This window comes from Cyanistes caeruleus, chromosome 27 (genome assembly GCF_971803275.1).
Source record: "Cyanistes caeruleus chromosome 27, bCyaCae1.hap1.1, whole genome shotgun sequence".
Lineage (NCBI taxonomy): Eukaryota > Metazoa > Chordata > Aves > Passeriformes > Paridae > Cyanistes > Cyanistes caeruleus.
In genome coordinates this window covers 2,859,240-2,880,000 of record NC_141727.1, presented here as the reverse complement: position 1 = coordinate 2,880,000, position 20,761 = coordinate 2,859,240, and the positions used below count along the sequence as shown (strand labels likewise).

General features: G+C 46.1%; 2 protein-coding genes and 3 long non-coding RNA genes across 21 annotated transcripts in view; 3 read left to right on the top strand and 2 right to left on the bottom strand.

Annotated features, from left to right (window-relative positions):
* CAVIN1 (caveolae associated protein 1) overlaps positions 1-9,283 on the bottom strand; it is a 17,413-nt gene extending 8,130 nt beyond the window's left edge. The window contains exon 1 of the mRNA XM_023942476.2: positions 6,278-9,283. Within this exon, the coding sequence (XP_023798244.1) occupies positions 6,278-6,697 (420 nt within the window). The 5' untranslated portion in view covers positions 6,698-9,283. The remainder of the gene's footprint in view (positions 1-6,277) is intronic.
* Positions 1,043-2,187, top strand: LOC111939978 (uncharacterized). Its single transcript, XR_002869401.2, has 3 exons — positions 1,043-1,234; positions 1,383-1,475; positions 2,065-2,187. It is a non-coding gene; the product is annotated as an uncharacterized LOC111939978 (long non-coding RNA).
* On the bottom strand, positions 3,091-3,829 carry LOC147649184 (uncharacterized). Its single transcript, XR_015279563.1, has 2 exons — positions 3,743-3,829; positions 3,091-3,272 (listed from the first exon to the last, which is right to left on the bottom strand). It is a non-coding gene; the product is annotated as an uncharacterized LOC147649184 (long non-coding RNA).
* LOC147649183 (uncharacterized) lies at positions 3,371-5,197 on the top strand. The gene is made up of 2 exons (XR_015279562.1): positions 3,371-3,465; positions 4,189-5,197. It is a non-coding gene; the product is annotated as an uncharacterized LOC147649183 (long non-coding RNA).
* ATP6V0A1 (ATPase H+ transporting V0 subunit a1) overlaps positions 9,182-20,761 on the top strand; it is a 27,222-nt gene continuing 15,642 nt past the window's right edge. For 5 of the 17 annotated variants that reach the window (XM_086864612.1, XM_086864610.1, XM_086864616.1 and 2 more), the window contains exons 1-11: positions 9,310-9,396; positions 9,522-9,663; positions 9,909-9,987; positions 10,284-10,381; positions 10,897-11,025; positions 15,277-15,380; positions 16,134-16,260; positions 17,478-17,560; positions 18,172-18,265; positions 19,579-19,791; positions 20,398-20,548. In XM_086864612.1, the coding sequence (XP_086720738.1) occupies positions 9,392-9,396; positions 9,522-9,663; positions 9,909-9,987; positions 10,284-10,381; positions 10,897-11,025; positions 15,277-15,380; positions 16,134-16,260; positions 17,478-17,560; positions 18,172-18,265; positions 19,579-19,791; positions 20,398-20,548 (1,225 nt within the window). In that variant the 5' untranslated portion in view covers positions 9,310-9,391. Of the gene's footprint in view, positions 9,397-9,521; positions 9,664-9,908; positions 9,988-10,283; positions 10,382-10,896; positions 11,026-15,276; positions 15,381-16,133; positions 16,261-17,477; positions 17,561-18,171; positions 18,266-19,578; positions 19,792-20,397; positions 20,549-20,761 lie in introns of all 17 variants that reach the window. The other 12 variants (XM_086864617.1, XM_086864614.1, XM_086864608.1 and 9 more) reach the window with 4 other exon arrangements.

The window sequence follows — 20,761 nt, the reverse complement described above, 5'->3', positions numbered from 1 at the left end:
ATCTGATTAAGAACACACCAACAGTGATCTGGGTTAGCACAAGAACAGGCAGAGAGAAAAGGCACAGGGGTACATTTTAGTAAAGGGAGAAGCCAGGAAGCAGAATTTGAAAGAAAAGAGAGTCAGCAAAGATCTGTGAGATTGAAGAGTGTCTGTCTCTGATTCAGAAGGTCCCAGGAGACACAGGATCTCTTCTGTGGGTTCAGGCACATTCCCACTGCCACTGCCACAGGGCCAGACTCTGCTCACGGTCACAGGAATTCAGTGTCGCCTGTTGGGGATGTGTCTCTCTTTGCTTAGCTGAACTCAGAGTTTGCTTGTAAGTGTAAGATCATGAAAAAAAGGGTGGTGATTTTAAACCCCCGTGTCTATTGATTCAAGTGCAGAGGCTGCAGAGATTGAAACAGGCGGCTACAACTCCAGAACTCTATCCGCTGTTTTTGTCACGTACTGACCTTACCCTAAACCAGCGCTGGATAATTCCCAGCAGCTCCCAGATCTCTGCACCCAGTGACACAGCAAAGTCAGGCAGGGCCTTGACTCTGGGTTCCAAGGGTTGGACAAAGTTTGTCTTCAATAGTGCCAAGAACTCCATGAAAAGAGAAGCCTCAAGCCTTAGAGACGAGACTTTTGAGTCCTGCTGTAAGAAGTCACCAAGGAATACTTCTGAGAGAAGGAGATCTAAAGTATGAGGGGAGAAAGCAAATCAGGCTGGGATTAGGTGAATGTTAGAGGGATAAATAGTTCATTCTCAAGTAGCATCTCCCTGACTGGCAGAGTCCTCCCAGCCTCTGTAATTCTGGATGTTGTGCAATTTGCCTGGCACTTCTTTCTATCAGGCACATCCAGTTACACTGTGTCCTGAAAGCTGTGTCTGAAAAGCTGGATCTGCTTCATGTGCTGAGAGAAACAGCAGCCTGGTACAGGCACCAGAGTTGGTGCAAAGGAAGGGAGGGAGGGAGGGTGGGGAGAGAAGAAGGCTGTGCTTGGAAAAATGGTTTTGCTTTTAGTGAGTCAGAAGAGAGGCAGGGCTGTAGGAAACAGAGAAGTAAATAAATTGGAAGTGAAAAGGAGCTTTTTTCCCCTCCTCTGTTAGGATTAAAAAGTTTTGATGCCATTATCAGTCTGTTTGTACCACTGGCTTTCCTCTCAGATCTTCTCCTCCCGGATAAATCTGTCTGAACTAACTGATGACTCCGGAGCTGCTCCTGAACAGCAAAGCAGCAAAGATGGGGTTTGTATCACAGATGATTTGCAGACACTGACACTTGCATCCTCCCATAAAGCTGGAGACTAAACATCCTGAGACTTTTTATTCTAAATATTTGATTTTCCTTTACTGATACTGCACATTTTGTTTCTGCTCTTTGTCTTTCCTACAGCTGGACAGTGGACCCACAATTCTTCAGGTGCCCTGTAAGCTGTAGGAGATCTTGCAGAATCAAGAGGACCATCCCAAATGGAATAAAAGAGGGGTAAGCCTGTTGCTGAATAGTTTATGAGTCATTGCTGTACCTTCTGCATTGTGCACATGAGAGGCCTGAGGGAGGAGCATGTGATCAGGAGGGATATTACCTTGGGTTTGTTTTCCTGAGGCACCACTCATCCAATCTAACCCTATCCCAATGGCTGGGCAGCCTCTGGCCCTTTGCTCTGAGACAATTTATGGCTGCACAGCTCAGTCTGTAACTATAATGGTGAAAGGATTTGAGCAAAGCAAAGAGTTCTGGCACCAACTGCTTATAAATAATAGCTGAGCAATGAAATATTAATGCAGTTGATACTAGGCTGCAACAGAGAAATCCATGCTCCAGAGTTGTCTATGGTAGACTGGTAATCTGCACCAAAAAAAAATCCTAAGAGTCAGAGCTATTAACATCCTGACTTTTTTTAAGGCTCAGTCTCCTTTGAATTATTGAGACTCTTATAGTTCCGTAATATGCAAAGAATATACAAGATTTTTGTACATCAGGATGTTCATGGGGGAGCATTGGAGGCAGCACTGACAGGAGCTGCTTTAGACTGGACTTACAGTGAAAGTGAAACCTGCTTTTCATTTTAAAGTATTTTCAGAAAATAAATACAGTGGCTGCTGCAATGCAAATCCCTGCTGTGACCCACTGGGAAGAGGGATGGATGTTCCAGCACAGAGATCTCTCAGCCATGTGAAGCCAGCTGGTCTTGACGGTACCTGGTGCCCATGCCTATCCCAGTGCTGTCAAACTGCTTTGGAAATTCCTATTTATTTTTTAATGCTGGGAGCTGGGTAAGCTCCACTCAACTGCAGGCACGTCACCCACCCAGGCTGTCCCTCAAACCTGTGGATCTTGCTGGCTGGAGTCAATGCTCCACTGCCATTAAACTCAGCATGAATGAGTTTCTGAATGATTAATTTGAAACAAAACCATAGCTCAGGGCTACAGCTGCCATTCTGTTTGGGCAGTGGAGAAAGGCTGTAACCTGGGGGCAGTGGGTTTGTATGCCCTGGGCTCCCTGCCCTGTGCTTCTCCTCAGCCCCCTGAACTCATATCCTTTTCCACACTCTCTTTTGAGGAGCACAGACCCAAACCCGAGGCAGTTCAGGTCTGGCCTCTGAATCTGTCCCATTAATGTGTGGGTTTGAAATCTACCCCTCCTTCTCTCAATGTACAGACTCGCTGCTCCCGTCCGTATAAGGCCCACGCGAGCACAAAGCCAGGCTGGGCTATTTATATTTCCTTGCCCAGCCCTACCCACCCAACACTGCATGGCTGGGATCCAGATCCCACCCTGCTCTCCCAACAGCACAGCCCTTCCCACAGAAACTCACATCTCACACAGCTCAGAGCAGCTACCAAAGCCCCCTGAAGAGCTGATGAGCCCCACTGGAGCCTCCAAACAGGACAGTGTGGTGAGCACACACTCACACCCCTTGGACAAAGGCTGCTCTTCCCAAAGGAAACACTGCTCATCCCAAGCCAGAGCTCCCAGAGCTCGGCACCCACACAAGCCTCAAAATAAAGGTCCTGCACACTTTAGAAATTCAATACTCTGTGTGTGTGCCGAGTGCTGCAAGGGTTTGTCCGGTTGTAACAAAATCAGCCTTTGGCATTTGCAGGAATAAGTTTAATTGTAAAAAAACAGTTGGAGGAAAATGCCAAGCTTACATAAACTGCCACGTGCCACTCTCCAGCTGAACATGGCACAAAGTCTGGTTTCAGAGCAGTAGCTGCTAGCACAGGACATCCATTATTAAACCATGAACTGCAGTAACCAGCCCCAGGTTCAGGATCCTAAAACCAGGAGATTTGGGATGAAGTCACTTTAGTTTGTTTTTATTAGCAACCACTCTCACGGAATTTTTTGGTGTCCTGATATCTCTGAAAGACAGGAGCCCAGGACAGAGGCACAAAGGAAGCTCTGAGCTCTGTTCCCAGGGGCTGCTGAGCAGTGCAGGCACTCACTGCCATCAGACTTTTTAGGAAGGTAAGTTCTGCACTGAATGTCTGAGTGGCCTGTCAAAGCTGTCACCTCTGCTTTGGCTCAGCAAGTTTTCAAAAGAGAAGGATGGAGTAATTTGGAGCAGTAGGGTTGTTTTCAACTTTTATATCTAATTCCTTACAGTAAGTCTATACAAAAAAATTCTTAACTCAGAGAAATCAGACCAGGTCCTGGCAAAATCAGCTCAAAGAGGGTAAGCAAGTGAGAAAACGCAAGCGTGGATGGGACTGGGAGTAATGCCTGTAAATGTTCTGCTTAGTACCTCCCCTCAGCCAGAACGTGGGAGTGATATCCAGCTCTGCACTTTCTTCCCCAAATTTTGAAACTACCCCAGCAGACGTGCTCAGGATCATGCCACAGGTCAGGCTTTCCCTGAAAAAAATTTGGTTTTCATCTCCTCTTAATCTACAGCAAGCAAAATTATTAAAATTTATTAAAATCAAAATTAAAATTATTAAAATTATTAAAATTAACATTATTAAAATTAATTAAATTATTAATTAAAATTAATTTATTAAATTGTTTATTAAAATTATTATAAAAAATTATCACAGGCAGTCTGACTTCTCCCCAAGGTGCAAAAGGTCTTGTTTGCACTCCTGAAATAATCCCTCCACGATGGCTGAAGCCTCAGGATGCTGAGAGAATAATCAAACATCAAGAACCAGCAAAGAGCTAATTTGTCTTTAACTCCTTTATTTCTTCCAGCTGCAGAACTGTGCACTATTGAACCCTACAGAACATGACTCTTGCTCTGCTCAGATCTCTCACCCAAAAACAGTCACTGCTGGGATTATGGAACATTTTACATCTCTTAGGATAAGTTTATCTCTTGTTCTCCAAAATAAAAGACTAATAAATCTTCGGACTTTTTTCCACAGCAACTGAAAACACACAGGATTCACTCCCAGCTTGGGAAAGTAGCTTTTTCTGAGTCAGAGATGAGAGATAATGTGCTCAGCACTGCAGAATTAGTTACATGATCAGTAATGTACCCAACACACACTTTGGTAGGTGGGGGATTGGAGAAGTGAGACACTGAATTAGAGTTATTTTGTAATTATTTGGTTTTAAGTGTAGACACCTTAGGAAAGCACAGTGAATTCCTCAGTTAACCCCCAGGGAGGACCCCAGCACTGGATGTTTCCCACTGGGGCTGGGTCTGCTCCGGCTCCCATGGAAGTACCAGCATGTCCATGAGGGCACAAACAGCTCCATTTCACATGCTGCAAACCTGGAGAATTCCTTATCTGTGCTCTGTAGCATTCAAATCACACTAAAATCCATGCTGGGAAATGATCCCAAATCCCAAATAATTTCCTCCCCTAATACCTCCATGATTCCTCAAGTCCCTGGCACAGCCCCTGGCCAAACGACTCTTTCCAAGGCTGCTCCATCCTCACCACAGCAGCAAGGACAGGCCCCAAACCTTTAGAAGCAGGATTGCTTTTTCATATTAAAAAAGAAACTCTACTCAATATCAATAAGCCACAGCAAATCAACACAAATTGCTCATGAAACACTAACCTGCAGATGTTTGGGATGCTTCCCAAGGACCTTGAACCTTGCTAACTTCCTACCTATTTCCGTAACTGACATGGAATCTTATGTTTAAACAATTCCCTTCACTCCTCTCATTTTGTGGTGGTTGTTGCTTATATTTTATTTTTTTCCATGGATAAATAGATACAAAAAGCTTGTAATAAATCCATACACATATATCTGTCTACAACTGGTTGTGTTTCCTGTATGATCTGAACCGGCTCAAATATCTCAGCCTTTCAGCCGTGATAAAACAACAAATGCTCAGGCTCTGAACCAAGGAGTCCCGCAGTGTCCGACCCCCGAGCTTGTCATGAGCCACTTGCCCTCAAACCTCACACTATGGACCATTCTCCCTTTTATTCTGCTTTTCTTTTCTCTCTTCACATGATCAGCACTCGAAGCTTCTCCATTTGAGTGCTGGCTATTATTAACCCAGAGGCTTTCAACTGCAGCATTAACTGTTTCACTCTCTTTTCTGGCCCAATAGAAGAGTTTGCTCTGCTGCAGAAAACTAACTCCAGGCAGGAAACCTGACAGAATCACTTTCCTCTCTCTCTCTCCTTGTTTAAGTGAAAACTCCAACGCTTAGTGCAGGGGATGATTGTTAAGCAAACTAAAGCTATTATTGAGACCAAACAACAAGGAGGTTCAAGGCTTGAAAGATGCAGAACAAAGAAGGTGGGAATTGTACAAACCCTCGGCAAAGACCACCCCAAGCACTGCCAAGCTCAGGGGGCTGGATTTTCTCTGACAGTTCTATTTGCCCTGGCTGGACAGAGTAACCCTGAGGCTGGGGTTACTATCACTTGTTACCAGATGCATGTCACAAATCTGAAATATTATCGGTCTCCACGTAGCCATACACATGGTGTCTCTTTGTAGAAGAGACATTGGCAGCTGGATTCACAACACCCCCTGCCAGATCGCAGAGCACTATTGCTTTTCGTTGAGCTAAGCAGTAAAATCGGGTTATTTTGATACTTCTGGCCCATTGCAGTGAGTTCTTAGGGCCTTGTTCCCTACCTGCCTTAAAATTCCTGTTAAATGGGACAATTCTGTCAAACTTTGTCTTAGGACACACAGAAAATGTTAAACCACAAATGAGAGTGACAGGGGACCCGCCTCAATTTGGATTGCCAGACAATCTGGGGAGTTTGGGAGAGGGTTGGACCGAACATGCAGCGTGACAGGACCCTCAGCAGAGAAAACACCCACTAACAGGATGTAAAGACATAGTGAAACAGCTCCTTACCTGATAGATCATGACTTTGAAGTTTCTGCGTTTCAGGAGCTCGGCTTCATTGGCCTCCAGCTTCTTGATCTGCCCAGCTTGTTTCTCCAGGTTCTGCCGCACTGTTTTCACGTTGACGCTCACCTTGCGCACCTTCTCCAGCATTTTGTTGACAGTGTTGCTGGTGGTGGTGTGTGCCTTGGTCAGCTTGGTCAGCTCTCCCTGGATGCTGGTCACTGCGCTATCCATCTCTTGCTGTCTCTCCTCCAGCTGTGTTTGGGTCAGCTGGATCTGATCCACTGCTCCGATGATCTTGTCCAGAAGGGTCAGCACCATCACACCATTGATCTGGTCGGATTTGATGGGCTCCTCGGGCGCTTGCTCCTCCGAGGTCTCAGAAACAGTGGGTGGCTCGATGATTTGCAAGGTGGTGTCCTCCATGGTGGCTCGGGAGTCCTGGCTCACAGAGCCCGGAGAAGCTGTCACTGCCGGGAGAGAGCAGGGAAAACTGAGCCCGAGCCTCAGCTAAACTCCGCACTGGGAGACACGCCAGGAATGGGGAGCACAGTGAGTGAGTGTCTGTGCTGAAATTCAAATGGCACAGCTCCGCACAGCCGTCCAGTGGAACTGCCCTGCAAAATTTTCCAGCCTTGCAGGTCATTGGCTGACTCCACCTCAGCTATAGAAAAGGAGCTGCTGCCAAATGCCTGCTGACCCACCCTTTTGAAATGATTAAAATAGTTGGAGGGGAGGCGATGGCTCTGCATGCAAACACAAGCACGGCTCGGCCAGGAATGCAAAGCTCTGGAACTGCAGCTGCCCCTTCTTTACCCTCAGTCTAAAGGCACTGAAGTAGCAGGAGGAAAAAACAAAATCCTTTAGTTAGTAAATGGCTCGGGAAGCTGCTGGGAAGAGAGTAGGAAGCAAGCAGCCCCATCTGGGCACAGCTGTGTGCACTGAAGGCTGGTTTAAACAACAGCACATGCTGAAGTTCAGCTGGAAGTTCAGACCTTTTGCCAATACTTAGATCTGGTTTTTTTTTTTTCCAGGACTATGAGAACCTGATTTTCAGTATTTTAAAGAAATGCTACAATTTGAATTCAACAGTTACAGCATGAAAATGTATCTTAGCAATGCCCCCTGCCATGTATGTGAATGTACAAGAGGCACACACAGTACACACAGGGTGCAATACTTCTCCACACAGATTTAACACAGAGATGGATAATTCGCTCCTGAGGTGAGGCAGCTGGGCACCCCCCCAAAAGAGCTCTTCCAGCTCTGCAATCCTTGAGCCTTCTACAGATCCAGTCACCAGACTTTAAATGTGGGACACGCTGCAGCGTACACTGCTTGTAAACAAAGCCCAAATTCAGTGGGTTACTTGTGCATTTAGTGGTAAAACCCCCAAATGATTCAAAACATGGGAGGCGCCACCACAGACTTCTCAACAACCCAGCTGGAACATGCCAGGAATGTGGAGAAGGAAAATTCAGATCTTGGGAGTGACCCTGGGCCAGACCCTTCACTGTTTGAGGGGTTGGCTCAGCCAGAGGGAACCAAGTGCCCATGGACAGGGACCTTTGACATTCTAGAGCTCATTCTAGAGCTTTGACAAGGGTTACTCAACCTCAGCACCTCCTGCCAGACCGAGTCTGCTCTCAGCCTTTGCCACTGGCTGGCAAATACCAGGGAGAGCCCCGGGCTCCTCCCAGCCCAGCTGGCTCAGGGCAGACTGGGGGAGATCATCCATCCCAGCTACACACTGGGGAACCCGGACATCCCACAGATGCAGAGGGATTGTTCACTCACAATGCTCACAGCAGTCAGCACTTTCCCTGCCCCGTGACTGCTTACTGTCCCCACTGACCTGGGCCTGGTGGCTCTGGGATCACAGAATTGTACCCTGTGTCCCCCACAACAGCCATTATCTCACGTAGTGAAAACAGGCTGCTTTCTGTGCACTGTTCTTTCCTGGAGGGACCTTTTTCCAGAGCATTTATTTCCAGTGTTTGCTGCTGCTGTTCCATAAAAGACATAAAAGAGTTCCATTAAAAAAAAAAAAAAACCTCACTGTAGGCAGCCAGTCCAAGGCCCCAGGGCTGTTTGTCCCTGGGGTCACCTGCCCCGGGTGGGCTTCCACAGATAAATGTGTAGGGATTCAGGTACAGGACGGGATACACGCAGAGCACAGCTCCTTGAATTTCTCTTCAGAAATTCTGAATTTCTGAATTCAGCCTTTCAAGTGTTATGTGGAGACTCATCTGTATTTTAATACATAATACAAATTCCACCGAATTAATAGATTAATTAATTAATTAACTGAGCATTTGATCAAACCCTGAAGCTTTCAGAGATCAGTTGTGGAGCAAAGCTGATAAAGTCTTTGACATCCATTCCACGTGTGACTCCAATGCATCTCTGTGCCTTTGGATGTTCATTTGGGAAGAATAATAAAAAAAATAAATCTGCCTGAGCAGGTCAGTCTGGATAGAAGCAGATAAACAAACAGGACAGCGATGCACATCTGCTCCTGGAGCTCACTGAGCTGGACTGCCCCGCTCGGTGCCTCTGTGCCCACACCAATTGTCCTGGAATGTCCACTGAAATTCCTGGAATCGTTTTCTATGTCTGGATTAACTTCAGTTCAGCGCCTTTTCTGCTGCGGGGACACACCAGGAGCACCAGGAATGGCTGGGAATTTGCAGCCCCCCCCTCTGGAGCCTCAGTCTGGAGCCGGTCTCTGGCGGTGGGAACAGCGGCTGTCTGGGGGCTGATCGTGGCTCACACTGTGCATGTCCCTGCCCCGGGCCGTACACGGGGCCGCACCGACACCGGCCCGGGCTGCCGGGGACAGGCCTCGCCCCCGAGCCCGCGACACGCTCGCAGTGACGTCACGTCTCCGTCACCACACATATCGTGACGTCACCGACCGCGGTGCGCGCGGGGTTAGCATCACTTCCGGGGCGGGGCCACGCGCGGTCGCTAGGAGACGTGCGCGTGACACCGCCCCGCGCGGACGGTGACGCCGCTGACGGGAGCCGGCTCGGGTCAGGCGGGAGCGGCGGCAGCGGCAGGTAATGGCGGGGAGCGAACGGAACGGAACGGGGCTGGATGTGATGGGGACGGCACGGGATGAGGTGGGGACGCCGCGCCGAGCCGCGCTGCGGTGGCGTCCGAGTGCAGCCGAGCTGTGACGGGGCGGCGGAGGCGGGAAGGCCTCGGTCCCTGCCCCCCTCCCGGTTCTCACGGCCCTTCTCCGCAGAGGCCGCGGCGGGAGCGGTGCCGCCATGGGGGAGCTGTTCCGCAGCGAGGAGATGACCCTGGCCCAGCTCTTTCTGCAGTCCGAGGCCGCGTACTGCTGTGTCAGCGAGCTGGGCGAGCTGGGCAAGGTCCAGTTCCGCGATGTGAGTGTCCCCTCAGCACCCCGCGGCACCGGGAGCCCCGCGGCACCGGGAGCCCCGCGGCACCGGGAGCCCCGCGGCACCGGGAGCCCCGCGGCACCGGGAGCCCCGCGGCACCGGGAGCCCCGCGGCACCGGGAGCCCCGCGGCACCGGGAGCCCCGCGGCACCGGGAGCCCCGGGCCCGTGCCCGCCGCGGTGCGGCCTAGCCGCAGCGGGGCTTTGCTGAGTGCCATGTCTCTCCCTGCAGCTGAACCCCGACGTGAACGTGTTCCACCGCAAATTCGTCAATGAAGTCCGGCGGTGCGAGGAGATGGACCGAAAGCTCCGTACGTTCCCACTGGGGTTGATGTTGCTCTGTCTCTGCAGCTTTTGCTTAAAAAAAAAAAAGCCCCAGTCAAGGCACGCTGAAGCTGCAGGGCAGCATTTGGAACAGAGCACAGGGGTGAGGGCACAGGCAGAGCTCGCTGCCTCCACCTCCCCCTAGAAAAACAACTCTGTCCAAGTCAGACAATCTTGGGATAGGAGGTGAAGGAATCATCAGCTGCTGGGGCCAGGTGCAGGTTAGAGTAACTGTTTGACACTGAAATGTCTGTAATTAACACTTGTAATGCTGTCTTGGCAGGCTTTGTGGAGAAGGAGATTAAAAAGGCAAATATTCCTATCATGGACACTGGTGAAAACCCAGAGGTGCCTTTTCCACGTGACATGATTGATCTGGAGGTAATGATGTGTTAAGACTTAAACTAGTATTTGATTTTGGATGGAAACAGGGAAAATTGTCTCTGTTGGTCAGTACCTGCAGAATTTAGTGGTGGGGGGCATTAGCTCAGTCTCCAGCTGTCCCTGGAAGCAGCTCTGCCAGGTCACATTGGGCTGGCAGTGTTTGTCCAAATACTGAAGTGAGAGTACTCAGTAGGAATTTCACCACTGAAATGAGCCAAAAACTGCTGGAACCTCATGATTTATGGTGGTGGATCATAAAGTTTATTACAATTTTATTGATTTGAAGAAACTCTATCAATCCAGCCCATAAAAGTCTGGCTGATTGTGCAAAGTCTGCAGCTGTGGCAGATCTGGATCTGTGCTCCTGCAGGCTGGAGATGCACCTGTAAATCCACGCAAATTGGGTGGGGATGTGAAGCATCTCACTTACCTCTGTGTGTTGACAGACTGATCAGCACTTAATTATGGAATTGCTTTAAGTCCTTTATCTTTCTCCTTTTCACATCTTCCAGGCAAACTTTGAGAAAATTGAAAATGAGCTTAAAGAAATCAACACCAACCAGGAGGCTCTGAAGAGAAACTTCTTGGAGCTGACAGAATTAAAATTTATACTGCGTAAAACTCAGCAGTTTTTTGATGAGGTCAGAATACCAGTGGGGTTCAACGCTTGTGGAGCTGGTTCTTCTCATAGAAATTACCATTTTTATTCTCAAATATATTTTAGTTGCTGTTTTGGACAGCAGGGTCATTTTATGCTTTGTTTGAGAAAGCTGCACGAGTTGTTTTCCATTTTTCATGCAGTACACGTAGCTACCCATGATTTACCTCCTAGGATGTTGATTTGGGCTTGTTCTAGTTAAGCAATGGTTTGTCTAAAAATTGTGTAAAGTAATTTAGATGTGAGTAGTTTTGAAAGCACATCAACAGCCCCAAAATTTGGTGCTACAGTGAGCACTGTCCCCAGTGGGTAAGAGTCTCTTTGATGCACATGCAGAGGACTTATGTTCAAGTTGAATTTCTTAAATTCAGCCTTAAAAGTGTTACATGGAGACTCATCAGGGACACAATACAAAGTCCACTGAAGTAATAGATTAGTTAATTAATTAATTGAGCCTTTGATCAAACTCTGAAGCTTTCAGAGGTCAGTTGTGGAAGAAAGCTGACATTTAAAGTCTTTGACATTTTGTCAAATACCATCTGGGCCAGGAACTGGCAACTTTCACTGGACCTGAGAGCAGCTTCTCCAATGTTGTTCATGGCACTGACATAAATCCTGCTTGGGAGAAGACACAACCCTGCCTTGTAAAGCTGAAGTATCTCAAGAGTCTTGGCAGTTCTCTCAAAGGGCTCCTGTATGTTTTTCAGGACATGTTTTTGCTGAGTAGATGTCCTGTTTCCTCTAATCTCAGGATTTGATCAGAGAATTCTTAACGGAAATGACTCCTGGTATTAACAAGTGGAGCAGGACTCCTGCACACTGCAGGCCATTTATCTAATGGTTTGTTTTTTGTTGTTTTGGCACAAGGTGTTGCCTGTTCAGGCACCAAGGTTGGTCCTGTGCCAGTCATAGTCACTGCTGACACAGATACTGCTGCTGGTTTGAGGGCTGCTGGGTTGTGGGGTTGATTTCAGTACAAAAAAGCCCTTGTCTTCTAGTGTTGAATGTTCACTTACAAGTGTCCCTTGGACAAACAGGATTAACCTGATAATCCATTGCTTTGCTGTGTAAAAGTAGCACTGCCTGTTCTGAGTATCATGTAAAACCAAGTGCTGAGCAGTCCTATATCAAGAATGAATCCCAGACTGGTTTGGGTTGGGAAGGACTTTAAAGTTCATCCCCATCCATCCCCCTGCCATGGGGGACACCTTCTACTAGATCAGGTTGGTCCAAGCCCCATCCAACCTGGCCTTGTTAATTGCTGTTCTCTCTGCCCACTGCTCTTCTTCAACTGCAGTGGGATCAAACTAAATTTAAAGATGAAAATCAATTTTCTAACCAGTCCATGGCAGGTCACCCACAACCCTCTACAAACCATATCTCAGATATGTCCTGCTTCTCTTTCATAACTGTTTTCTGTAGTAAGAAGACAAAATATACCAAATAACATGTGCTGCTCTATGTGAAAGCAAACGAAATAGCTTACAGGTGATGTTCAGCAAAATGTAAGTGTGGGCAGTTTAAACCTGTCAGCTCAGCAAACACCTGGGGAGAGCCCTGAGCAGCCCAGAGCTGGAGTGGCCAATGCTCCCTTCCTCCATGCTGCCATTGCACAGCACTTTCAACACTTGAAGACTACAATAACTTGTAATTAAGATTGTGTTATTCATAGTAATGAGTTGCACAAGAAATGGCTGACTCTCCAATTCCTTCATGCTTGGCCTTTGCTTTCCAGAGTTTGAACATGTGGGAGGGAGGGTGGCAAAATGTCCCCTTGTTCTTCCTGTGACCATTCCAGCCCAAGCAGCCATTTCTTGTTCCAACACACCATGTTGATGATTATGCTCCTTTTCTCAGTCTTCTTGTCCTTGCTTATGAAGAGCAATATGAGCTGGAGAGATTTCTCTGAGAGCTTTGCCTAGAGTGTGAGCGTAAAAGAAGACTGGAAAAGTAACGGTTAATGGCATGCAGTCCCTTCTTCCTCCCTCTGACTCTTCTGCCATCTGCTTTTCTCTGTTTGCTTTGCTTCTGTCACTTCTGTCTGGCTCTGGGTTAATAGATGGTGACATGAATTGTTTTTAGTTCTTGTGAACATTGATTTTTGTCCTGTTTGTGATCTGGAAGGGGCTTGAATTGTATGGGCTTGCACTGGGCATCCAGAACCATCACAGGGCAGGACTGGAATCATGAATGGAGAAAATGAATCTTTTTTGAGATTAAAGGTGGTGATCTGGATGCTGATCATGGGATCAATAAGCAATTTAAAAATGCTTAATAATGAAAGTTCTTGTATTATACTGCTTGATTACTGTCATGGAAGTGCTTGGAGGATCCCAATCCTGAACGACTTCATCTAATGAAAAATACTCCACAATAGCTCTGACATTTCACTCACTGCTGGCAAAAACTCATATTCATAGTAGGTTTCCCAGAATCCTGTTTTTCTGCACTGGAACTGGATAGCTCTTCCATTTCCACATAGTCTCAATTTTTTATTTCTATTAAATCTCCCATCAGTGCTTTAGTTATCCTTCCTACTGCAGAGAGCTGCTGTGCTGTTTCCTTTCTAGAAAGGGTGTGCTCATCAAACCAGACTTGTTGAGAAATGAATTTAAGGAACATGGAATTTGTAATGCAAATAATTCTTTCAAAATAACGTTTTCTTTTAGTTAAACTGCTCTAATCCACATTTATTCTAAACTGTTTTGCTTTGTAATTCCACCCTCTCTAAGCAGACCTTGTCCTGAATAAAGGACACATAGCCCAAATGGGCCAAGCTAATATTAAATATAAAAAATCCTCTCTCAGGTGAGGCAAATGCAAAGATGTCACATGTGCTGTCCTTCCTTTTTCATCTGCTAAAATGTGCTGCACATCACTAAAAATGACCACAAACAGTGTCTTGATTATTGGAAATACAATACAAGCCTCTAACAATTGTAACTCACTGTTCCTCGACATATCTCGATTGAAATCGAGATGTCAAACACTTGGTGGGATGTTTGGTCTGTGTGTTTCGTTTTCAGGTACCAAACCTTCTTGTTTTAGTTGTGTTCTCTATGAACTGAATTTTCATTCAGTTTTTGATGTTGCAACAATTCTCCTTAAAGTTGAAAGGTTCAGGAATTCCCTGTGTTGACTTTCCAAGCAGAATGAAGGGCTCCCTCCCTCATGTAACATCCTAAGCTGCAGCAAGTGTGTGTTGAGCTGTGTTTGGTGTCAGCCTTGCAAAAACTCCCTTGTATGTGGCAAACACTTTGATTTGACAAGCAGGTTTTTCACTCTAGCACAACTATTCCCCAAATAACAGAGACTGGGGCTAAGTCAATCTTTAAGTCAATGTGGCACTTGCCACAGATTTTGCAAGGCTATGCTCTGTGTGTGTGTGCATGGATATGATGTGTCCTTGGGTCAAACTCTGCCTTCCAGTGAGATTCAGCAAGTCCCCTTGATGGCTTTGTGGGAAAGACCTCCTGCATACCACAGAGGGTAGACTTTGGCCCTCTGGTTGTGCTCAGGAACTGTAATCTCTGGCATTTCATTATATAAGCTGCAGAGGTAGAACTAAGTGTGAGGCGGGATTGAACAAGTGTGAAGATAGTGCACAAGAGGATATAATTTGAGCATCCTTGACCTGAATTTCTGACACTTACAAGCCATATTCCTAAGAATTTTAGCCTGCAAATGAGTTGCAAAGAAGGACAGTGTAAAATTGTCCTGTTTTAGTGCCTGGCTGGCAGAGATGAGCCACGTTGCCAGCCTGCTCTAAGCAGTGTTTGTGTCTGATGGTGAACCATACGGTGAATAAGGATAAATTAATTTGATATCTGGAGAAATACATGAGTCAAGCGTGTTTCTCTGGTTTGTGCCATTAAAAATGGTTCTTGGGAACATCACTTGTGTTTAGAACTTGAAATTATTTTTTTTTTTTTTTTACTTCTGCCTTTCTTCAGACTTATATATCTCCCAGCCCTTTTGTTGCAACAATCTTTAAGCCTTTCTTGTGTGGAAGCCCTGCTGAGCCATTCCATTTTTCCTCTTGTTTTTCTCCTTCCATGTGTTATTCTTGCTGTCTTTTCTGTCATCTTGTTCCTTTTTTTGCTGTTTTATGTTTACTCTTCCTTTTTTCTTTGCTTTCCTTTCTTTTTTTGTCTCCCACAACTATCTCCTGGCTCCTCATTCCCTGCATGCCACTAACTGGTTTCATTAGATATTAATTGATTTGTGAATTCAGGCTGAATTGCATCATCAGCAGATGGCGGATCCAGACCTGTTGGAGGAATCCTCTTCACTGCTGGAGCCGAGCGAGATGGGAAGAGGTGCCCCGCTCCGACTCGGGTAATTGCAGTTCAGGATTGCTGGATTAGGGATTATCAGCCTGTGGAAGCAGCAATGATTTGAGCATAGTTACGAAACTTTCCACACCAAGCAGATGAAAGCTGATCTGAAACCAGCTGTTGCTCTCTGCTCTTTTCTTGCCCATATTAACTTCCCAGTTCATGTTTGTGATTCACAAGTTTCTCTCTGCACCAAACAATTAACCCAGTTTGTTCCATGTAGTCATCTCTGGTTGTTTCTTCAGACATTCTGAGATCCCAGAGCTTTGTTGAAAATTGTTACTACTGTGGGTACATAATGGTCTGAAATAACTGTACAGTTCTACTTCTTCTTTATCAGCTGCTTCCAGGCTTCCTTATGCATTTGTAATTCTTTATCTGGACATGGAGGTTTGTTCCAGTGAGGTCTGAGTATGAGCCCAGGACATAGTCACTGGCTGTAACTCTTGCAGCCAATGTACCAGGGCTGCAGGGAAATGAAGATTAGAAATTCTATATCTAAATGCATTTCTTTCTCCTATATAAGCAGTGATCTATATATTTTTAAAGATTATTTCATTCTGTTAAGAAACAGAGCCTGTGCTATAGTTCAGTTGTTTTGTTGTGTGTTACCTCCACACACTTCAAGGACCTTCCATTCCTCTTGAAGAACTAACATTAAAACAAGATTTTTCTAGCTTTGGGTGCATCACCAGCCCCCAGTGTGCTGGGGTGGCTCAGGTGCAGCCCCTGAGGCCGTGCTGTCCCCTTGCAGGTTCGTGGCTGGCGTGATCAACCGCGAGCGCATCCCCACGTTCGAGCGGATGCTGTGGCGCGTGTGCCGCGGGAACGTGTTCCTGCGCCAGGCCGAGATCGAGAACCCGCTGGAGGACCCCGTCACGGTAAAGGAGCTCTTGGCTACAGCAGCAGGGCCCAAGAGCTGTGCATCATGTAGAAAGTTGTGTCCCTCTGTCAGATCCATGGGGTGAGGTCTGTCCCAGCGCCTGCTGCAGCCTCTGAGCTTCATCAACAAATGTTTTCCTGTTTAATTAAAACAAAAATAGGCTGGATGGGGAGTGCTGTTGGAAAACAGCTCAAAACGTGGACTGCAGCAGGGCCTAGGGATTTCTCTGGCCCAAACTGCAAGTGCAGTTCTGAATGAGTAGTGATCCTGTGTGGAAGATGCTCCTTGGGACATGGGCAGTGTGTAATATCTGAAGCTCATTTCTCTGAACTTGAACCTTACTTTTTTTCTTAATTCACTAATCAATAGTTTAAACATCCACCTTACAATTGTTTGCATTAGTACAGAAATAAATAGTAAATGTTGTGATTGGACCTGGTTTTACATCCAGTGTCTCCTGTGCTCAAACCAGTGGGCATTGCCCAAACTTGGGGCACCCTTGCTCTTACCTAGTGAAGGGCTGCCCTGGAACCCAGACTTGGGAGATGAAGCTCAGTAACAGCATCTCTTTCTCATGTGAGGCTGATGTGTTCGCTTGTCCCACCAACCACTGGTAGCTGACCTGGGGAATCATCTGTCTGCTAGGAGAGACTTTGTTCTTATTGTGCAGAACTTCCTTAAATTGAGGTTACACCTAATGTAATTATTCTTGAAACATTATGTTAAAATTTCCTAAGTAAGGTAGAACAATAACTTGTCAACAAATGCAGGAAAGGGGCCCTGGCTGCCCCCACGGACACAGCTGTGCAAGGAATGTGGCTCTGGCCTCCCTGGGAACCACACTGGTTAAATTCCACTTTTTTATATCTTCATTCCCTCTTTTGGCTTGATTCTGTAGGTGAGCTGACTGCACTAAGTGCTGATAAATACTTAATTGCATCTTCATTAATTTTGGAGCTCTTACCAGGTTTTCCCATTTACTGTATTGCATAGAATCAATAACCTGGGACATTTTGCTTCACTAGACACAAATACAGTGCAGGTATTCTGTACTGAGGCTGAGAAAATTGCTCTTCCTGTGACTGTTCAGTGTTAATCAGGGACATTCTTGACTTGCTGTGCATATCTGAGCTCTGATGGACAGACTCAGCAAAAGGAAAAAAATATCTGGTAAATATCTCATGCTAATTTCTACAATTCTTTCCTTTGTTCTAGGGGGATTATGTGCACAAGTCTGTATTTATCATCTTCTTCCAAGGTGACCAGCTGAAGAACAGAGTCAAGAAGATCTGTGAAGGGTATGAAAGTCTAACAGCTGGGCAGCTCTCAGTTATTTGAAACACACTGGCATGACTTAATATCAGTATTTCTCAACTCCCTGTTTCGCAGTGGTTGCAGGAGCATATATTTAGACAGCAAATGAAATGTGCCATAAGTAACTGAAACACATTTTACAGTCAGACTTGCCACTCCTCAGCCTGTAATGCTCAAAAGTCCAAAACTGTTGTGCTAGGGAATGCAAAATACCAAGGGAATGTTGATTTTTGGGGCAGCCTGATGGGACATCAGTGGGATATTCTCACAGGGGAGACAACAGTGACTGCTTCTATCAGCAGCTGCACTGGTGTGACAGCATCCCCCCTCAGCTGGATGGCTGACCAGCCTCGTGACAGTGCCTGGAGACACTGGCAGCACAGGAAGAAGAGGATTCTCTCCCACTTCTGTTTTCTTAAGCACCCAGCTTCTGCTTTGGCCTAAAGCAAACTTCTGCATCCCATTGATGTAGAGGCTGGAGCTCTGCCTGGCAGTCTCTGCTGATCAGAAACTTCTCTTAAGGTGCCTCTGGTTCACCCCTGAATGATTGCTCTTCTTTCCATCTCTGTCACTGAGGTGCTTCCCTGTCTTCCAGGTTCCGAGCCTCCCTCTACCCATGCCCAGAAACACCTCAGGAGAGGAAGGAAATGGCTTCTGGTGTCAATACCAGAATTGATGATCTTCAGATGGTAAAATAACCGGGGTCAATGACCGTTCTTTAGTTTTTTTCTTTAATAATATGGTTGAAAACTCTATTTGGAAACTTTGGATCCTGTTAAAACAGGAGGATGTTTGCCCTTATTAGATGACCATGTTTTCACCTTCTGGTAGCTTGAGACCAGCAGTGCAAGAGAGGTGTTTGGAGACTGCTCAGTTGTTTCTGTGTCAGGATTTGGGACGGGTGGTTTGATCTTTCTGCAGGGCTTAGCAATTCATTATATATATGTATGTATATATATATATATAAGTACAGAGAACTCCATATCAGGGAGCAAAGAGGAACTCGTGTGTAGGGAGATCCCACAGGTTCTGACTCTGAGAGCATGTTGTGTAACTGCCTGTTCATCTCCAAGTACTTTGAAAACATTTAAACTTTTTTCCAAGGTGAGATAACAATGCTAACATTAACTTAGCTCTTCTTTTTTTTCTGCCTATCTTTATATTTTCACGTTGTGCTGTCCTGAAGAGCTTCTGCTTTACAACTAATCTCTTGTGCAGCAGCCTGAGGGTTGGTAAAAAGTAATTAGCACCCAGATCTCGTGGGTGCCACCTCTGAAATACCTGGTGCTTTCTTCAAAGAAGAAAGGCAGTATGTGATAATGTAGAAAGATTTAAGGGATTTGAGACAAAAATTGAGAAAAGGTTCAAAGCTAAAAGGAAAAATGGTTTAATTTTACCTACTTATTTGATACAGAAACTGTCTCAAGCTGGGAGTTGTGCAGTGCAGCTCAAAAGATATTTTAAAGTAGACAGGAACTCAGAAGCAGAATAACTGCTGTGAGCTGCATGTACCTGGTGTCCTCACTTTCCCTGCAATCTAAGACTTTCCATTCTGGAAATCTGACTTGGCCTGAGTTTGATATGTTCCAGTTGGAAAACACCCTCGGCAGGAAACACTTTCTCCTTTTCCCTTCAGTAAACAAGTCTTTCAGGGTAATTTATGTGTTTTCTCAAGGCAGCAAACCCTTCACTTGCAGAACTCTTCTCTGCTCTTTTAACCTGGGTGGAGGTAAAACTGTTCTCTGTGATCTTGGCACAGTTTGTTGTTTGAAACAACCACTGACCTTCTAGCTGGAGGAGGAAAATAATCAGAAAACATCCCTGGAAACATCCCTTAAGCCTTTCAGCAGAACTAATTATTATGGAGGTACATCATAGACTGCAGGCATGGGTGGGGGGAGCAGGCTGCTCATTCATCCTCTGTGGGAAAGGCTTGTCTTGTTGGTGCGCTTTGAGCTTTGGTCCATGATTTGGCTTGATCTTTCTCCTGCTTCTCTGAAAGGTGCTGAACCAAACCGAGGATCATCGCCAGAGGGTTTTGCAGGCGGCTGCTAAAAACATCCGTGTCTGGTTCATCAAAGTGCGGAAAATGAAGGCCATTTACCACACCCTGAACCTGTGCAACATCGATGTGACACAGAAGTGCTTGATTGCTGAAGTGTGGTGTCCTGTTGCTGACCTCGATTCCATCCAGTTTGCTCTCAGGAGAGGCACTGTGAGTAGATGCTGTGCCAGTCAGTGGCAGCACCACGTGGATTCATTGCCTTTTCTGTATTGTGATCCTCTGAACACCATCCCCTTGGGCTGGGAATCAGCCTTCACAGAGGACAGCTTATGTAGCATGCAGGAATGATGACTGAGAGATAAAAGTAGTAACAAATAGGTTGTGCGAAGCTTAAAGTTGAGGTGAATGCTGGAATGGTGAGGATTTTCCCATGTGTAAGTCCTTTGCTATGTTTAGTTACCCTGGCTGGGCTCTGCAGTCCTGGTGTCTGGGTAGAGGAGCTCTCCAGGATGTTGGCAAACTCACCCTCTGCTCAGATAGTCAAGAGAGTTGGGTTTCTTGAAGTCCTTCCACTTGCTTGTTGTTTTCTTGTCTGTCCTGCGCAGACAACGTTCACCTTTACTCCTGCTACACAAAGTGCAGAGCAGTGGAATCCTGGCAGCCTTCCTCAGCTGCTCCAGCATCTCATTGTGCAAGCACACTGCAAACACTCAAGCTTGCAGTTTTTCAAATGCCAGTGGGACAGTTGTGTTGGACTTCATCCTCCAGTGCTCCTAGGGTGGGTTTGCTGATCTTCCCTTTGTTTTTCTCAAACAGGAGCACAGCGGATCCACTGTCCCATCTATTTTAAACAGGATGCAAACCAATCAGACCCCACCCACTTACAACAAAACTAACAAGTTTACTTCTGGCTTTCAAAACATTGTTGATGCTTATGGCATTGGGACATATCGGGAAATAAATCCAGGTAAATTCAGACTTGGAAAAGTCCAAGACTTGTGTCTCAAGATTTTTAGTCATGATGTTTATCTGTATTGCCTGTCCTGTGTGGAAATCTCTAATAGAGAATTCTACTGGAGACTCATCAGCTTTCAGTAACAGAGGGGAAGCTGGGGAATTACATTTGCTGAATTACCTGTACTGTACTATGGTGAATCTGGGCTGACTAACACACAGCGCC